The sequence below is a fragment of the Erigeron canadensis genome, chromosome 5, assembly GCF_010389155.1.
Source record: "Erigeron canadensis isolate Cc75 chromosome 5, C_canadensis_v1, whole genome shotgun sequence".
NCBI lineage: Eukaryota > Viridiplantae > Streptophyta > Magnoliopsida > Asterales > Asteraceae > Erigeron > Erigeron canadensis.
Window position 1 is genome coordinate 26,750,281 of NC_057765.1, and position 20,045 is coordinate 26,770,325.

General features: G+C 33.7%; 1 protein-coding gene and 1 long non-coding RNA gene across 2 annotated transcripts; both read right to left on the reverse strand.

The window, feature by feature from the left end:
• Positions 1-4,384: 4,384 nt before the first annotated feature.
• Positions 4,385-6,183, reverse strand: LOC122599000. The gene is made up of 4 exons (XR_006323821.1): positions 6,172-6,183; positions 5,472-5,564; positions 4,975-5,032; positions 4,385-4,576 (listed from the first exon to the last, which is right to left on the reverse strand). It is a non-coding gene; the product is annotated as an uncharacterized LOC122599000 (long non-coding RNA).
• A 6,565-nt stretch (positions 6,184-12,748) lies between these two features.
• LOC122601448 (NAC domain-containing protein 2-like) lies at positions 12,749-14,578 on the reverse strand. The gene is made up of 3 exons (XM_043774206.1): positions 14,374-14,578; positions 13,701-13,975; positions 12,749-13,579 (listed from the first exon to the last, which is right to left on the reverse strand). Exons 1-3 carry the CDS (start codon positions 14,576-14,578, stop codon positions 12,749-12,751), a joined length of 1,311 nt encoding a protein of 436 aa, XP_043630141.1.
• Positions 14,579-20,045: the final 5,467 nt, after the last annotated feature.

The following is a 20,045-nucleotide window of genomic DNA, read 5'->3' on the forward strand; positions in this document are numbered from 1 at the left end:
AAGTCTTGAAGAGTCATCCATATGAACTTGACCTTGATTTAAAGCCTGAACATGAATACCCTCAGGGATCACATTGTCATCTATCGGTGTTGCAGTGTCATTAGGTAACTGTGGTGCACCCTGGCCACCGTTAGAACCAAGATGACTATTGCCGTCACCATAAGATGTACTAGTGCCAGAACTAAAAGTGTCTTTCCCTTCATCATTGGGTTTATTTTGACTGTCATCATTAATAATATTAAAAAAATTAAGTTGATCATTTTCAGTAGACATATCAAAACCAGAAATAACCTCAGTTTGAGAAGAAGTATTTTCATTTTAAAAGGATAAATTGTCTCATAAAACTTTACATCCCTAGAAAAAATAATAATTTTGGTTTCAAGACTGAATAATTTGTAAGCTTTTTTGACACTAGAAAAACCAATTAAGACACATTTTTCACTTCTTGGAGTGAATTTATCAGAATTATTTAAGACAGCGAAAAAACATAGACAGCCAAAATTTCTTATATGGGAAAGACTTGGTTTTTTATTGTAGACAAGTTTATATGGAGATTTGCCTTTTAAGACAGAGGAGGGCAACCTGTTCACAAGATAAGTAGCAGTTAGCACACATTCAGACCAAAAACTAAGAGGAAATCCTCCCTGAAACATTAAACTTCTGGCAACATTAAGTAAATGCCTGTGTTTTCTCTCAGCAATACCATTCTGCTGTGGAGTGTAAGCCACATTAGTTTGGTGAATAATACCATTTGAATCCAGAAAGATACTTAGTTTGTTGTTTACAAATTCTGTTCCATTATCCGTTCTAATTATTTTTACTTTTATATCAAACTGATTTTGTATTAGGTTTACAAAGGAAACAATCATATCAGTTACTTCGTCTTTGGTTTTTATTAAGTAAACTCATACAGCCCTTGAATAATCATCAACTATAGTTAAAAAATATTTAAAACCATCCCTGCTATTAACTTTATAGGGTCCCCATAAGTCTAAATGAACAAGTTCACCAATTCTATATGTTTTATGATCACTTAATGGAAATGGTTCTCTTGTTTGTTTAGCTTTGTGACAGATTTCACAAGGTGAGATATAAGAATTTCTCCCTAGACTTAAATCATCTTTTAAAACAGCAAGAACAGGGTCAGCAGGATGACCAAACCTACTATGCCACAAAGACTTGGAAACATGGTAAGACTGACTAATCACAAAATTATTAGACTTACCAACAATATTAGTATCATGATCAAGCAAGTATAATCCACCTTTTTCACTACTAGTCCCCAATACTTTCTCCTTTTTCAAATCTTGTATATAACATTTATTCTCATCAAAACCAACAAAGAATTTGTTATCTTTAATCAACTTATGGACAGACAGTAGACTGACACGGTATTCTGGGACAACTAAAACATCATACAAAATCACATTTTCAGTAATTTTAATATTACCAACTTGAGTTACTTTAGCAAGTGTACCATTAGGATGTCCTACCGTTAAATTTAACTCAGACACATCAATAACATTGAACAAATTAACAGAGCAAACAGTCATGTGATGATTAGCTCCCGAGTCAATAATCCAACCAATACTCACATGATCCCATTTTTTACCAGAAGAAGCACAAAAATATTTATCAAAATTCAAATTAAACATCACACTATTATTAAAAAAGTTAGGCATATCTGCCATGTTTGCATGCATACTTGTAGAGGGTTTCTCACTAATCAGACTTATCAGCTTTTGCACCTGTTCATTTGTAAAAGGTAGCACAGAACCAGAAGTACTAGAAGAAGTATGCATACTTGAGGAAGCATTATCAAACTTAGAATTAGCAATACAGCCACTTTGTCTTATTGGATTAGGATGTTTCTTAAAACCAGGTGGATATCCAACAATTTCATAGCATCTTTCTATAGTATGACCAATCATTCCACATTTTTTGCAACTTAGATTGGGATTTGGACCTCTATTATTGTTAAATTTTTTTTTATTATCAAAAAATTTTGCAACAAAAGCAGTAACTTGAGGTTTTTCAGAACCATTAGCAGTAAAAGATGTATGCATATTATTAACAGAATTAGGATGACCACCCCTATGAGATTCTTATCTAGACAGAATAGCAAAAGCACTTTTAGCATCAGGCAATGGATCTTTAGTTAACAGAGTACTTCTAATTGGTATATAGACATCATCCAGACCCATCAAGAATTGCATTAACTTCATAAGTTTATCATGGGTTTGAACTTCAGCTCTAGCCTCACATGTGCATGCAGGTAGTTTTGTTAAAGTATCAAATTCTCTCCAAAGTGCATTCATTTTATGATAATAGTCAGACAAAGAGGCACCATTTTGTTTCAAATTATTAATTTTTTGCATACAGTTAAACACAATAGAGCCATCAGTCTTATCATAAGTTTCCTTTAACTCTTTCCATACTTCAAAAGCATTTTCAGAAAACACAGAAGCCAGATACAGTTCTTGGGAAATAGTTCCTAATATCCAAGACAATACAACTGCATTACATCTCTCCCACTGTTGAGACAAGACAATACTAGTAGCATAAGCAGTTTTAACCACAGTTCCATAAACAAAACCCATTTTATTTTTAGTTTGTAACGCTAACTTCATTGCACTAGCCCATACTTTATAATTTTCAGTTCCAAGCAATTTGAAAGATATTAAAGGTGTACCAAGAGTATCATTAGCATGCAGATGCAGAGGATTGCTAGGATCTAAACTACTAACCAAAGTATTATCAGCCATTAACAAAGAAAAATTAACAAGTATTTCACAAAAAACACACAAGCAAATAAGCAGATAATTCAAGTAATAAACAAACAAAAAAACAGTAAAATAGTAAAGACTCGAGTTTCTAGATCACACAATGATTCACACAATAATGAGATCAAACTACTACCAGGATTCCTGACTTCTCAAGAAGTAGGTCAAGGCAGCCGTAAAATCCTATGTGCAAAACCAAGGTAATCAACTAGTAATATGAATGAAAGACGACTTACAGAGATTGATTAGAAATAATCAATCAATATCAGCGGAAACGATTTTGACGAGTTCAGGGTTTGTAAGGCAAAACCCTAAGCTTATAATAGCAGCAACAGAAACGATCAACAAGATAGCGATCACCAGCCAAATAACCCAAATTTCTAAGACAGAAACCGAAATATCAAAAAACTTATTTTTTTTTATTATTATTATACAAAACCATGATTTCTTCGATCGGAACCTCGCCGCTCTGATACCATGTAAAAATGCTACCTCAATTGATTATTGAGAATAAGACCTAAGATCTATTACAACTCGATGACAATGATTTGTCCACAAATGTGTGCAGATCTAAAGTTGGGCTGTCCATAAATGTGTGCAACCCTAAACAATAAAGTAAACTTACAGACTCACAATGAAAAAAAGAATAATAACCACAATATTGTGATGAAGAACGAATTCAGAAAGAATGGAACATACAGAACCGAATACAGATAAAGACTCGAAGACATAAACCCTAAATCACATATGTCTTGTATTTATACTGATCATCTTTCCAGACTTGACATTATTGGTACCTGCAGAATACAAAGATAATAGAAAATACCCTCGGTCTTACCTTCTTACCTGTAGTAGCAGAATGAGTCCCTAAAGAATATCAAACTTAGAAGTTTGACACTCGGCATGATAGTAAAAATAATAGGATTGGACGAGAGGGAGAGAAGTGAAAGTGGGGCAGCCTTTTCTTTTTCTTTTTTTTTATTTGATTTTTTATGTTAAAGTCGACCAGTTTCTTTTTTTTTATTATTTATTTGATTTTTATGTGTGTGTGTGGCTGTCTTTGCAGGTGAACAAAGAAGAAGGAGATAGATTTTAATAAATTAACATTATTAGTCCGTCATTTTTTACATATACAGATTTAAGTAAAGGAGACCTGTTTTTTATGGCTATAGAAACCAGTTTTTCAATCGGTCTCCATGAAAGGGATAACTATTGCATTGTAAAAACAGGTTTCCTTGTAAAAGTATAGAGACCTCTTTTAGTCACGAAACTGGTTTTTATAGCATGTTTAGACACCATTTTTATTGACAAAAATGGTTTCTTAGTATTTTGAGACACCCTTTTTATTAATAAAACCGGTTTCTTTAATATGTTTAAACACCATTTTTTAACTCAAAAACTGGTCCCCTTGTAATACATACAAACCTTTTCGTAATCAAAAACTGGTTTCTTTATGATTATGTTGCAGAGTGCATACCATTTAATTGACATATACGTATATATAAATATATAGCCTTTCTGGAAACTTAAACATGGAAAAGTGAACCTTAAAAGATTTATATATTAATCGACATTAAAACTTGATAATTGTCTATCTCGGTCACAAATATCATATAGCTAAATATACATAGCTTTAAGTATATAAAACATGACAATCTCAAAGGCTAAAGACCCCATACATAATGTTTTTTCTACTATTAATCTATATCTTGACTTTATAGATCTTCCACCGTGCACTTCGGTTCTGCATTTTAGACAGGTGCTCCCTAGCAATATATCTTGCATTAGGATTCCTAAAAGAGCAAGAAATATCAAATAATACAAAAGGCAATACATTTCAGCACTGAAATAGGTAAAGGGCCAATATAGATTTGTGTAGACTTAACTGGTCAAAAAAAAAAGATGTGGGTTACTAGAGCTACAACATGAGTAATTATTCTTTTCCTGGGATTTTAGAATACTTATAGTTTTTATGCTGATTACAAAACTATTTTTCCCAAAGTTCAAATCTTTCTGTAAACAAATATTTCTCTACAAAGTTGGTATGTTTTGCCCAAGGTCAAACTTTTTACCCAAATATCAAATCTTACCATGCTGCCTAATTAACATACATAGAGATCATATTTATTTTGCTAAATATCCCACTAAAAGAGAATACAGAAATTTGTCGAAATGGGGGCAAAGAACTTACTTGATGATTGATAAGCATCATAATCGCCATTAAACAGCAGCAAAAAGAAGTTCTAAAACTGTAACGAAATAGCTTCAAAATAGCATCAAAACAACCACGAAATTCTGCACATTAAAACAACAATGCAGCTTAAAAACTATAGTAAAAAAAGAGATTAAAACAAATAATCTAACAACATCTAATTTACTACAAAATCAGCAGCAAAACGAAGTAGCAAAAACTAGCATTAAAACATAAAAAAACCTAACTAAAGAACCAATATAGTGAACTTGTTACTGTTAATATAAAGATACATAAAAAGCTCAGAAGCTCCCATAGATTCATCATATTTCTTGGAAGTTGGAACCACTTCTTACTGTTAGATCAGGTGTGTTTCATTAACAATGTAAGTCTTGTTAGAGGTGTTACACTTCAAAATAGACTGGACCGTAGTAAAACAAGTTTCGGTTGTTAAGAAAAAAAACTAAAATGTATAAAGCACGAAAGGAGATTATTACCTAACCGTAAATCTCTGCAAAATGACCAATCCATTCGCCAACTATGCTGTCAATTTCCTTTTGAGTATATGGTCTCCTATTTTTCCAAGGAACCTATATGAAAAGCATAACCGTTACTTAACACACCAACATACATAAGAAAAAAAAAATGTGTAGTGACTACATACTGATGTTGACAAGTCATATGGTCGACTAATCACAAATTTATACATCCAACGCATTATGTAGAACCCGCATTCCCAAGTTCCATCTTGTTGGTTGCACTAAATATTATATGCATGGTAAATATACTTTTTAAACAAATTCAACAATCTAAATCAAATTTGTTTACATGCGTATAAACAAGGCAAGAGAACATACATCAACAAGAGTCCATTTTAACCTATCTCCAACACATCTAGAATTAAAAGAACCAGCAGTTAGTATATAATGAGCAAACCTGCTTACATACAAATCAGTAGTATATAACGAGCAAATAAAATAGATCTTACTCATGAATGATTTTTGTAAGTTTTTAGCTCAAGTGGTTCTTTTGGATTTTGTTATTTAAGGAATCCAAAATGAAAACCAATCCTCTACCCGGTGCCAATATAAAGAGTGACCAGTGTTTCTTAAAAAAAATAACCCTTTTTTAGTACACAAAATGAAGATTATATATATGTGTATATAGAGAAAGTAGATAGCAACATATAATTCTTACTCTTGTAAAGTAAGCAAGATAAGATAAATTTGTTTGTTATGAATGTAAGGAAGGATCAATTTCATGACATTTACTGGCTCGATAGTACAAGCTTGATCTTGAATCATGTACGGGTTCAAAAAGACACAATGGTTAAGTTGACTTTGACTTGTTTGACGAGTTATCAACTAATTATGTAGGAACCTAACAAATTGACATTCATAAGTATATGAATTACTTTAACATATTAAATGAATATGGTAAATACTAACATACTTATATTGCATAGAAAGTTATAATCCCATAATCAAGCCACCCATTTGTCATCATCAACAAAATATTGTCGTGTTGAATGCCAAAATTGAATGGTTCATTGGTGAAGAAGAAATCAGGATTCACTGCCTGTATTAAGTAATATATGTATCAGTTAGGCTCAAGTTGTTAACTGCCTGTATTGCCGCTTCTGGAATAGCTAGCTGCTGCTCGGATTCTTCATCACACTCTATATGCTCTCGGTCATGATCCTGCACAATGAAATATGAGAGTGTTTATCAGTACAATCACTACAAAATAGTAGTATATCATAATTTCAGGCATTTTAAGTAAAGCGACATTACTGATAATCGATATTACAAGCTAGAACTCATAACTAAAATAAAGTCCGATATTTAGTTATTTAAAGCTAGTAATAAAGTAATATATGTATCAGTTAGGCTCAAGTTGTTAACTGCCGGTATTGCCACTTCTGGTACAGCTAGCTGCTGTTGTTCGGTTTTTAGGCAAAAACAAGTATAACTACTGTTACTGCTGGTATAGTTACTGCTGTTCGTTATTGATTTTGGTAACTCGGGTCAAAACTCAAAACCTACGTGATGGTTTTCTAATCAAAATATTTGATTTAGTAGTCCATTCGAGAATTCCATTAAACCCATCTTTCGGTTAAGTTTATGTTCTTTTTATTCATCAATATACTAATTTTTTAGAGATTATAAATTCAAAATACTAAGATAACTAAGTCAATAGAATCAGTGACACGCCAAAAAAAAAAAAAAAAGAATTGCAACCCAATAAAGTGGCTCTTTCAATCTCCCATTCACAATTTATTAATACATTTCATACTATATATATTTGTGATTACTTGTAAACTAGCACAGAGACTCAATTAGCATTTCAACCGCAAACTCTATATAGTTGACTAATCAAGAGTATGCAAATATGTAGACTTACGAAATTAAAACAGACAAATCAATAATAATAATAATAATAATAATAATAATAATAATAATAATAATAATAATAATAATAATAATAATAATAATAATATGTGTATATTTATAGAGTGGGATGAGTGCCATAACCCTAAAATTAAATTCAATATAACTTACCATCTTGTGAGTGAAGATATGCTCCTGGTGCTTGTGGTCTCAGTGACGGCGGTTATGAGAATGAAGAGAGAATAGGTCGTGAATGAGTTTTAACCAGAGGAATGGGGGTTGTTCAAAATTTAAAAAAAAAAGAAGAAAGGAATGGGGGATTTTGTTCCTGAAAAACGAGGGAATTTCAATTTTTTCACGCCCGGGTAAAGTTAATTAAAATATCTGAAAGCTAGTTAGTGCCAAAACAGAAGGGAAATATACAATTTAAAAGTGGCTCGGAATATGAGTTTAGAGAAGTGTTGAGAAGTGTCTTTCTAAAATTTGTCTCTATTTAATGAATTTAGAAAAGTGTTATTAACTAAAACCGGTCTTAACAAATAGGAATCGGTTATTGCTCTAAAACCGGTCTCCATTATCAGTGAAAGAGACCTGTTTGTTACTTTAAACTCCTTTCCATGTATAGAAACCATTTTTTTTTGTTTAAAATAGGTCTCCCTAATTTTTTATAAACCAGTTTTATCAAGTTTTTTCAAAACACCTTTCTATAAGGGGTCTCTATTTGGAATTTTGTAGTAGTATATGTTTATATATATATATATTTATATAAATTTTAGTTTAGACCCTAAAGTATTATTTTATTTATAATTTAGTTTTGAAAATTTTCAAAAGTTTTAAGGTTAATTATATTATGTGAAAATTAATATCATATTTTTTTATTAATAAAAATGTTTAATTTATTGTTTAGATAAATTTAAAATAAAATAAATAAAAGTTGTGGAGGAGGGGTTATAGGGAGTGAGTGTGGAAGAAGTGGATGAAGAGAGAGAGAAAAAGCTGACGTGGCAGTGTGAAAGAGGTGTTGAGTGTTCTAGCTTAGGGAGAGGCCTTATAACTATACTAAAATGAATGCATCGTTTTGCGTGCCACTTCTTTTAATTTCTTTTCCTCATTTTACTACTTATGCCCCTATACTCTAATACTCTTACAATAAAGGTCCTCAACAACTAACGATTGTTAAATTATGCTCGAATGTTTAACGGTAAAAACTTATGCAAATTAGGTCCTTTTTCTCTAACAGGGAGTTAGGTCCTTTTCTCTAACAAGTCCTTTTCTCTACAGTTTTGTAACTAACATCAAACATTACTTATAACTTAATAAAGTCTAATTATAGCATGTCTGAGTTTTTCCACTTTTAGAATGTATGACAACTACAATTCAGTGACAAATCAGTAGCATTTTTGTAAATAATCCTAAATATACGTTATAAATCTTACGTATAATCGTACATAATAAACGTCTGAAATACACTATTAATTTTACATGCTACAATATACATAAACGTTATGTCTCCCGAGGCAACGTTCGGGTAACATGTCTCGTTCATGCTACAATCAGCTTTTGATTGATGGTTTTAATAAAAAGTCTTGCTACAGAAAAAAGGCAGAAATAATTTGTTGTTTAGAAAAGTAATAGGACAAGATATGGTTGGATTAAAGATAATGTGACTAATAATCTAATGTAATAGTTATAAACTATGTACTTGGGATTTAGCCCAACTGGACATTTAATACCTTTATGTCTTTCAGCCAAATATTGGTTACGGGTTTGAAACTTTTGAAAGGCATATTGGGAAGTCCTTTCCAATGAGGTGGGGCATGGGGGTTTTTTCTAGCATTTAGCTGGTTTCCTCCAGAACGGTAGTAGGACTTCCATCGCCAGTCATGCCCTCGGATTGACTATGCTGGTGACGTGGTCGATCTCTACCGGACGATGAAGAAGTACGCCGCTGAGTCCAATCACTACTGCTGTTAAAAAATAAAATAGTTATAGACCATAATACAGTGATTAGGGTTGTCAATCTCGACCCAACCCGAAACCAAACCCGAACCCAACCCGAAAAAAGTCAGGTTAGGATTAGGGATTTTCAACCCACCAACCCGTCAATCCATCAACCCGCCAACCTGAATTTCTTTGGGTTGGGTCTGGGTTGGGTTGTTCGGTTGTAAGGTCGACCCGCCAACCTGATATCTTAAAATATATATTTGATTTATATATAATATCTTATACTCCACAATTTATTATTCATACGCCTCATTCTCATTTTCTATTTATCTTATCTAACCTAACTTCACATCTAAAATAAGAGGATGATTCAAAATTTTGTGAGATACTAACTTATGTTAGGTGAGACACTAAGTTAGTAAGTTTATTAACTTTATGTCGAGTTCTAATAATACCCTCAAATTTCCTTTTTTTTTTGGTACTTTTGTTTTCAGTCTACACATCAATGATAGAGTTTTATATTAGTTGATTTATTCCGTTATATATTTATATATATTTGCTTATCAGGTCATATGGGTTGGGTCATGGGTTGACGGGTTGTGAGTCAGGGTTGAAATTTCTGACCTAAAATTTTTAATAGGTTAGGTTAGGATCAGAGTTTTTCAACCCACCAACTCAAGCAAACCCATGACCCAACCCATTGACAACCCTAACAGTGATCATAGTAAAGGCAAATATATATATATATTCTTCCTAAACATGGATAGCAATCTATGTCTAGTTTATTGTGTTTCAAATCTTTAATCCTTATCTATAGATTTTGACCGCAATCAGTTGGTTTAGGACATGATCCCAAGTTCGCAATAGTCCCTATAAATAAGCCCAAAGATGTCAATTCAAGAGCCCAAGTATAATTTATTTTATGGCCCAAACAGCAATATAATAAACAAATTTTATTTTTAGAGATTTTAGATATCAAACACTGAAACACTAGGATGGCAATCCATCAAGTTTAGATTGGGAGAACTCATATTTATATCACGTAATTGTAATTTGTTCATTCATATCAGATTTTAGGCCCGTATATGATATACGGAGCTTATAAAATTATCAATGTTAGATGTTAATTTATTATAGTTTAAGATTTAATATACTACTTTAAGTAATAAAAAATTGATCTATATCTCAAAACTTTGAGTTTTATATTGAAAAATTTTTAAAAAAATGTTTTCATCGTAATTGTTTATTATATTTTATGATATCACATAATATAATATGTCTATCAAAATTGTAAACTATGACATACATAGCGATATTTGACCATTGAAAAATCATAATAAGTCACTATCATTGTATTTGCTTTATTGTTACACATGTTGTATTAAATTCTTATTTTACACTTATAGAAATGGGTAATGATAAATCAACCTAGTTGGTGTGCCTAAAGACATGCCTAATAGTAAGATGATGACATGTGGAAAAATCAGGGGGCAAGATTAGGAAAGAGAATTAGCGGAATCCACATGTCAAATTCTTAAGGTTTTAAGTTGACTTTTAGGCATATGGGTTAGGTTGATTAATCATTTCCATAGAAACGAGCAGGGTACCCGGGCAATGCGGCGACGATGACATTAGTTGCGATGTGGTGGCGTCGATGGATGGTGATGGCGTCGATGTCAAGTGTGTATGTAAATGATACAAATATATTTGATTTTTAGGGATAGTGAACATCTTTTAAAAATTTATGGAATGATTGTGTAAGTTAATTAATTAAGGGTACAATGGTAATTTCGCATGTTCCAAAATTATAAACTTTTCAACATAGTGCTATAATTTTTATATAGTAGTATAGAAGTATAGATAGTATAGTTAATGTTATATTTCAATTCAAATATGACAATGTTATATGTTTTTCCTATAATTAATTATATTTATATATGTTTTATTTTTTTTATATGCATCATGACAATTACTAAATATTTTTTAAAAAATAGTATAGTTACTATATAAGTTTTAGTATGTTTACATTAAATTTTATTTTAAATTAATTAATTTTTTACTTATATTATAAAACATATTATTGGATTTTATATTACTTATTATTCTATTAGGTATATATCAGTTATTATTCTAGTGTATAAATATAAGCTACTATTCTATCACATGTATATTAGGTATTATTATTTATTTATTATATTAGAGTTATTGGGTAAAAAGTGTATATTTATGATAGAAAACAAAAAAGTGTAAATTAAAATCAAAATTAAAAACAAAAGTTAACTTTAATAAATCGAAAGCTGTAATTGGTCAATGAATTATTAGACCAACTGTGATTTAGTATAATAAAAAAAATTATACACATGAAGCGGGTAAATAAATATTAGTTGGATATTATAATCAAAATTTATTATTAACAAAATATTGCATTAATTTCAATGAAATCAAAAGATAGTTTGCGGTTTTCCACAAGTGAAATTCGACATTAAGCTTAACCTATAATACTTCACATATGTTTGTTTGTATATATTTATCATTTAAATGAACAAACAAACATAAACACAAAATACAACAATTATCCGTTTGTATATATTTATTAGTTAAATTTCTTTGATTCATATCTAGCACTAACTTTCGGGTTGCTTCAAACACAATCTTTACTTAAGGGGACTTAGGCTCTCTTTCTATTTATATAATAAATTTAATAATTAATAATTTAATCATTTAGTCAAATTTCATGTTTAAGACTTTAGGTCACAAATACTTCTTCCCCCTTTTCATACTTGAATTTCGACTACCCACACATACACAATCAAACCCTCACTTTGAAATTTTATGAGATGTTAAAAGATAATTATTATTGTTCTTGATGTAAGATTGTTTAACTGAATTGAATATAGGATTTGATTTGCAAAGAATTAAGAGAAGAATATACAAGAAGTTTGAAGATGAACTAGTGGAGTGTGACTAAGGGAGGGAAAGGTGGGTTGGCAATTTCTTGAGATGCCACGCCCCAATTCTTTTTATATTTACCCGTTATCCGTTAAAGTTTTAACTAAAAATTAATGTCATATCCAAAAATAAAATACTTGAAAATTATTTTAATGTCAAAACTATAAAAAAAGTTAATTTCTTTACTTTAAAAACTTTGGGGTGTTATACTAGATAGGCTCATGTACTAACATATTAATCAATATCAATCAAATACATATTCAATCAAACACAACTCAGCAATATTAATTAATATCAATGATAAATACAAAATCCAATCTCCTCCTCCACTACCGTCAGAGTAGGAATAAGTACGACTCATTATATCTATTCCTACTCGCAAGCACTAGTGGTTACAAATGTATTTAATCATACAAGAAATTGCCATCTCTTAATAATGATGCAACACACAATGTATTGAATGGCTTTTAGTACGTAGTGGAGTAGTGGACTCAGAACACGAGTTCTTCAAGAAGATACCGGCCAAACTCGTCGTCGGGTTGGAAAAGATGATCATCAGCTGGAATATATATATCATCAAGAACATCGCAAGAATCGATAGCAGCCACCCAATCAAAATCATCATCATCCAAAAACATGTCTACTGGGAGGGGCGGACATGACGATGGAGGCGTAGTAGTAGTAGTAGTAGTAACTATCATGCTAGAAGGTGTCGTTTGTTGATGATCATCGTTTGGAGTAGTAGTAGAAGTTGAAGCAGTAGCGTTATAAGTTGATGCGGTAATTGATGATGACATTTGCTTCACTTGATTTTGTTGATAATGATGATAACCATCCGCCGTTAACATGCTCTCATGATCATCGTTTGGAGTACTAGTAACTATCATGCTAGAAGGTGTTTGTTGATGATCATCATTTGGAGTAGTAGAAGAAGTTGAAGCACTAGTGTTATAATTTGTTGATGCGTTCATGAATATTGATGACATCTGCTTCTGATTTTGTTGACAATGATAACCATCGGCTGTAGTAGTTAACATGCTCTCATGATTGTAATAATATTGCTGTGAAGTAGGGTCAGTACTCTGCTGCTGTTGGTTGTAGTCGACGTCTGATGCTAGTCTTGTTCGTTTGGGTGACGGTTCATCTTTAAGAATATTGTGTAGTTGTTGGTTTTGTTCATCGCGCACACTTCCCTGATTTTCTTGATCATTATTCTTTCTCTTGCCTACAAATTGTTGTTGTTTCGCCTGATTAACGTTTCCAGTAGTTCCGTTCTTTTCTTCCTTCAGCTTATAAATTTTGCACAGCACCCAATTGCTCAACTACATACATGAACAAATATATAATGAAAAAATTTGGTTAGTGTATATGCATATGATGATGATTGAATATATACAACAATATAGGCTATATATATAGAAATAGATACCAAATTTATCATACCATGGTTTGTGGTCCGGTTCCAATGGGGAGATTAGGATGGGTGGTGGTATACTCTTGCATTAGCCATGACGTCTTGATCCCATTTTCATCCATGAAGTTCAAACTTCTTTTCCTTCCAACTTCTTGGCCCTTCACATCCAACACTGCCGCGTCTTTCTGTGCTGCCTTCCATTTCCCAAAGTTGCCCACCTTTCTATTCGGCCGACTCCCCTTTGGGCACTGTCGTTCTCTCGGGGTCAAGAAGTACCACTTGTTATCACACGATCGGTATTCATCTGTAATTAATTAAGACATGCACGTTACTTATATATATCTCAAATGATTTATTAACCATATATCAAGAATAATAATAAGTACATATCACAAGATCTATGTAATAGACACACGTACCCGCACACATATACATATAACAAATACGTACGGACGACTAACACATAGATTATTTGATCATAGATATAGATACATGGTACGTACGTACGACGAGTAACAAATAGATTATCATGATGCATGGTATCGTTTCAATTAATTAATTAATTAATTAGCTAGTATGATCAAATTAACCATCAAGCATGCCTTATAAGTAATCAATATATATATATATATATATATATATATATATATATAGAATAAATCAATCAAATAATATTTATTATATAGATTATAAAGTACTTACTTGCAAGATCATCGGGATTGTAGTTATAGATATTGACTTCATGTATGCGGCAAGGGGGATACACATCTTTCTCGATCTTTGCTTTCAAGTAGCAGACGATAAGTTCTGCATCGGTTGGACAAAAGCGATACCCAGGGGCAAGACCATCTTCATAATCGTGGTAATTCTTGTTAACAAATTGTTGTTGTTGTTGTACTCCCTCCATAACGTAATTCTGTAACTAGGTTAAGTTGATTGATGATGATTAATCAAGAACTTCGAACGAACCTTAATTTGTGTGGAAATCTTGAAAAAGAAAAAGTTGATATCGAATATTGAGAATTATTGTAGGACGGCGTGGATATGATGCACGTATCTACGTATATATATGCATGTATGCATGAATTCAGGGATTACCAAAAGGTGTCCAGGTTTATCACAATTTCCTACTTGGCACGAAATAATCGGGATAAATCAACCAATTATTGAAATAAAACGTAATTATATTATATACAAAAATACATAACAAATAAAGTAATTTAACAAAATGTATATAAAACCGACTTAAACTATTAAAACAGATAAATCATTATTACAACTAATTACATGCTTATCGAGTTCTAACATTTAAAAAGAAAATTTATTTTCTACTTAGATATGACAGATGATCACTACCAAAAAAAAAAACATTTAATGACTAAAAAAGTGTCACTAAATCTCTATAATCAGTCACTAAATGCATTTTGGTCTTCTCCTTCTCATAAAAAAACTGTCACTATGGAACGGTGGTTAAAAGACTATTTTTACACTAAATTTCAGTCATTAAAGGTCAAATACTATATTGTCTAAAACTTTCTGTCACTAAAAATAGTAAAAACACTTTGATCAGAACCCATTTAGTAACAGAATTTTCAGTCATTAAAACTCTTTTTTACACACTTCAAATTTTCTTTTCTGATTTAATTAAAAATGAAAGTTTTGGTCACTAGCTAGTTGGTACCTAATTGTACTAGGTTAAAACCGCAGCGGGATTCCGAAGTCTTTCAATGATGTTTGGATACTGTGGGACCAGGGTTCGTGTCTGAGCAGACGAGGTTTAACTACAATTTAAAGTCGTGTCTTCTGTAGCGGTTAAATTGTTGGGTTTTCCACCCCCTGTGATCCCTGACTTCGTGGATCGGTCGCTAGTAACTACCTGCCCGTATGGATGTAAGGGCTAACAGTGTCGTGACACGAACGTTAAAAAAAAAAAGTTGGCACCTAATTAATTAGCTAGCAGGCCGGGCCCTTTTGCACTTATTGATGAAATGAACGTAGGCATAAATGATAAATGGTGTCTAAGGTTTTAGCTGAAATTGCAAGTCCATTCTTGTGGTCAGGGAAAATATATGGTCACTATTTATGTAAAGTAATTTTCTACATCTTATAATTATAGAAAACAATTAAATTAATAATATAATTATTATAAAAATAATTTCTAAACTTTATATTTTATTTTAAAACAACTTTTTGATTTATTTTAGTTGTCAAATTATAATTTTATATATCTTTTTATCATATAACGTAATAAATATTGGTTATATTTATAAATATTTTTTTACATCGTTAATAACTTTTAATTTTGAAATAAAAGATATTTATTATCTGTATATGATATCTAAAATAATAATGGCTTGCGGCTGAAGTGTAAAACGAGGTTCCCTTGGCAACGGAATCACTCTAGTAGGCGGCCCAATCGCCCCCTTTGAGTAATGAAACATGGAAAACTGGATGTATTTGAGCTTCCTCGGGCAAATCCAACTTATATTGAACTGACCCTACCTTCTCCACAATTAGAAATGGCCCGAAATACTTAGGCGTTAGTTTGGAATGCTTATGAACCCTCAAAGAATTCTGCATGTATGACTGTAACTTAAGGTAAACCCACATACCAGGTTCAAAGCTTCTTTCTAATCGATGTTTATCTGCTTGTTGTTTCATGCGGTACTGAGCCTTCAACATTGATTGTTTCATCAGCTTTATAGCAGCCTCCCGGTCTTTCATGCATCATCTCATCCACCTCCTTATTTACTGCATCTTTTGGGATATATGGAATATGTAAAGGAGGGTGATAACCATAAAGAGCTTCAAATGGAGTTCGCCCCAATGATGAATGGAACGTGGTATTATACCACCATTTTGCTAGTGATACCCACTTAACCCACGTGTGTGGCATTTCCATCACCATGCACCTGAGGTACCCCTCCAAACACCTATTCACCACCTCAGTTTGGCCATATGTTTGTGGGTGGTAAGCCGTAGACAACTTAGCATCCACACCTTGAAGCTGTAAAAACTCAGTCCAAAAAGAGCTCAAGAACAGTGGGTCGCGATCTGAAATGATAGAGTTGGGACACCCATGGGTACACATTATCTAGAAAGACCTGAGCTACATCTTTAGCAGAATAAGGATGACCCAGTATCATAAAGTGTCCATATTTTGTGAGTCGATCCACCACCACAAAAATGGTGTCTTTACCCTTAACCTTTGGTAACCCGCCAAAGAAATCCATCGATATGTCTGTAAAGATTGTGCCCGGGATTAGTAACGGCTGTAAAAGACCCACAAATCCACCCCTTGTACCCGGGACAAGGCGTCCGCCGCTACATTCTCTTTACCTTTCTTGTACTCTATACAATAATCATACCCCATGAGTTTTGCGAGCCACTTATGTTGCAAGGGAGTAGTCACCTTTTGAGTAAGGAGGTGTTTGAAACTTCTTTGATCGGTACGAATAACAAAAGAACCTATGATGAGGTAGTAGTGCCACTGCTTAACAGCCATCATGATTGCTAGCAATTATTTTTCGTACACTGATAGGGCGTTTTGTCTTGGTGATAAAGCTCAACTCAAGAATGCTATCGGGTGACAATCTTGCATCAAAACAGCTCCTACTCCCCCTGCCGATGCATCTGTCTCAACCACAAACTGTTTAGAATAATCTGGTAGCGCAAGGACTGGGGCCGATGAAAGCGCCCCTTTAAGCTGTTCAAATTCTTCCTGGGCCTCGTGATTCCACTGAAACGCATCCTTTTTTAACAGATCCGTGAGTGGTTTAGCAATTATCCCAAAGGACCTAATAAACCTACGGTAGTACCCGCTAAGCCCAAAAAACCACGAAGTTGTTTAATCGTTTTTGGAGCCGGCCATTGTTGCACTGCTTCAATCTTTGTTAGATATGTCTTAACACCTTCTTTTGATATAATATGTCCTAAATATTCCACTGCTCGACCCCCAAAAACACATTTTGACTCATTAGCAAATAGCTTGTTTTCTTGCATTATCGACAGAACCCGCTCCAAGTGAATCATATGGTCTTCCCTGTTTCGGCTATATACAAAGATATCATCAAAAAATACCAGCACCCCTTTTCTAAGCATAGGTATAAAAACATGATTCATCAGAGCCTGAAACGTTGCTGGTGCATTAGTAAGCCCAAATGGCATAACAAGAAATTCATAGTGACCCTCGTGAGTGCGAAATGTTGTTTTATGAACATCCTCGGGTGCCATCCGAACCTGGTGATACCCGAACCTTAAATCCAGTTTAGAGAAAAAAGACGCACCACCTAATTCATCCAACAGTTCTTCAATTAGAGGAATGAGAAACTTGTCTTTTACCGTTGCTTCATTGAGACGACGATAATCCATACACTTTCGCCATTGACCATCTTTTTTCTTCACTAACACAACTGGAGCTGCAAATGAACTCTGACTGTTTTGAATTACCCCCGATTCTAACAACTCTCGGTTGGTTTTCTCTATTATGTCTTTTTGAATAGTCGGGTACCTATAGGGCCGTTGGCTAATAGATTCTGTTCCTTCTTTCAATACTATTTTATGGTCAAAAGCCCGTGCTGGGGGAAGCCCAGTCGGCACCTGGAAAACTCCCATATATTTCGACACTAAAGACTTCCAGGATAGAAAGTCATGCGGTTGATCTGGGACATCAACTACTCTTGATTGATAAATTTTTCTGGGCTCTTCATTCGTCAACTGTAAACCAAATAATTGCAACTCTCCACCCTTGGCATGTTTGTTTAACAACTCCCCCATTTTTTCAATTGAACAAGTTGAAAGTAAGTTATTTTCTAGGCCCTTTAGTTCGTATGATCTACCTTCAACATCAAATTTCATGGTCATATTTTGGAAATTCCATAGAATATCATTTAAGGGCAAAAGCCATTGCACCCCTAATATCATATCGTAACTCTCCAGAGATAATAAAAGTACCTGAGTTGTGAACCAGTTTCCCTGCATACTCCACCTGAAGTCGTAACATATTTGATTGCTAATGAGGCGTTCTCCATTAGCCACACCCACATTAAGTGGTGAAACTTCCCTGACATTACATAGTAACTTCTTGGCTAACTTATCTTTTAGGAAATTGTGGGTCGATCCAGAGTCAATAAGTATATGTAGTTGCTATTACCTATAGACCCGAGTACTCGCATTGTTGAATATGACGGAATGCCTGTCAAGGCAAGTATCGAAATCTGTGGTTGCTGCTCTTCCTCCTCTACCTTTAAAAATTCCTCTACCCCATCCCTATCATCTTCCTCGGCTTCAATAATGTATAACTAATTACGGGGGCGTGCACACTTATGGTCGGGTACAAACTTTTCTGTGCACCGGAAACACTCCCCTTTTGCACGTTTCTGTTCCAACTCTTTACTAGTAAGGCGACATGTGTTGCTAGCTGGTTTAGAGACAGAGGCAGTGGTTCAGTTAGGGGTGGGTAGAAGTGGCAGTTTAGTTGCATTGGTAGGGGGCGTAATTTTTGAGTTGTTATTGACCCGAGACCCTCTTGTATCTTCCTTTCCTGTTTTGAATTTATTCGCCAAATTCTCATTGTTAAGATCCTAAATCTTTGCCAGCCCATATGCTTCATGTAGGGTACTAGGTTTAAACATCTTAACTGGACCCCGAATTTCTGGTTTGAGGGCTTTCAAATAAAAGCTAATAGCTTGTGAGTCAGTTAGGGTTACCTTGTTCAGCAACGAGTCAAAAATGGTGTTGAGTTCATGAAGTGAAGCTGTTTGATTAGGCGAAGCCAATTCTTCCAATGGGTCCTCAAACATGGCATTGGAGAAACGGGTTTTGATGGATCGAACATAGTCATTCCATGAAATCTCAGCTACAGTTGCCCCGCGTGTCTGCATAAATGCCCTATGCCTACAGTTGCCCCGCGTGTCTGCATAAATGCCCTATGCCATTCAATGGCATAGGGCATTTATGCAGACACGCGGGGCAACTGTAGACATCCCCTTCCAGATGAATAAAGGCATACCTGAGCTTTATTGCTTATGGTGTCTCATCAATAGTGAAAAAATGCTCGCATCGATAAACCCACGCATCAACATCATCACCCGAGAACTTTGGAAACTCAACCTTCCCAATCCGCATAGGTCGGTTACCCCGCGACTCTGCATCACTGGAAAAGACTGACCCAGAACCAGTACCGCTGCCACTAGATGAACTCGATTTCTCCTGTACCGCTTTCAAAATCTCCTGTTGTTGCAAAACTGATTCTTCTTGCTGCTTCATTAGGGCTGCCAAGGCTGCTTGAATCTCAGTAATTGCCTTATCATGGTTCTTGACGGTGTTGTCTAGATCTTGGTTACGTGTGGTTGTCATGTTGACAAGAGGCTCCG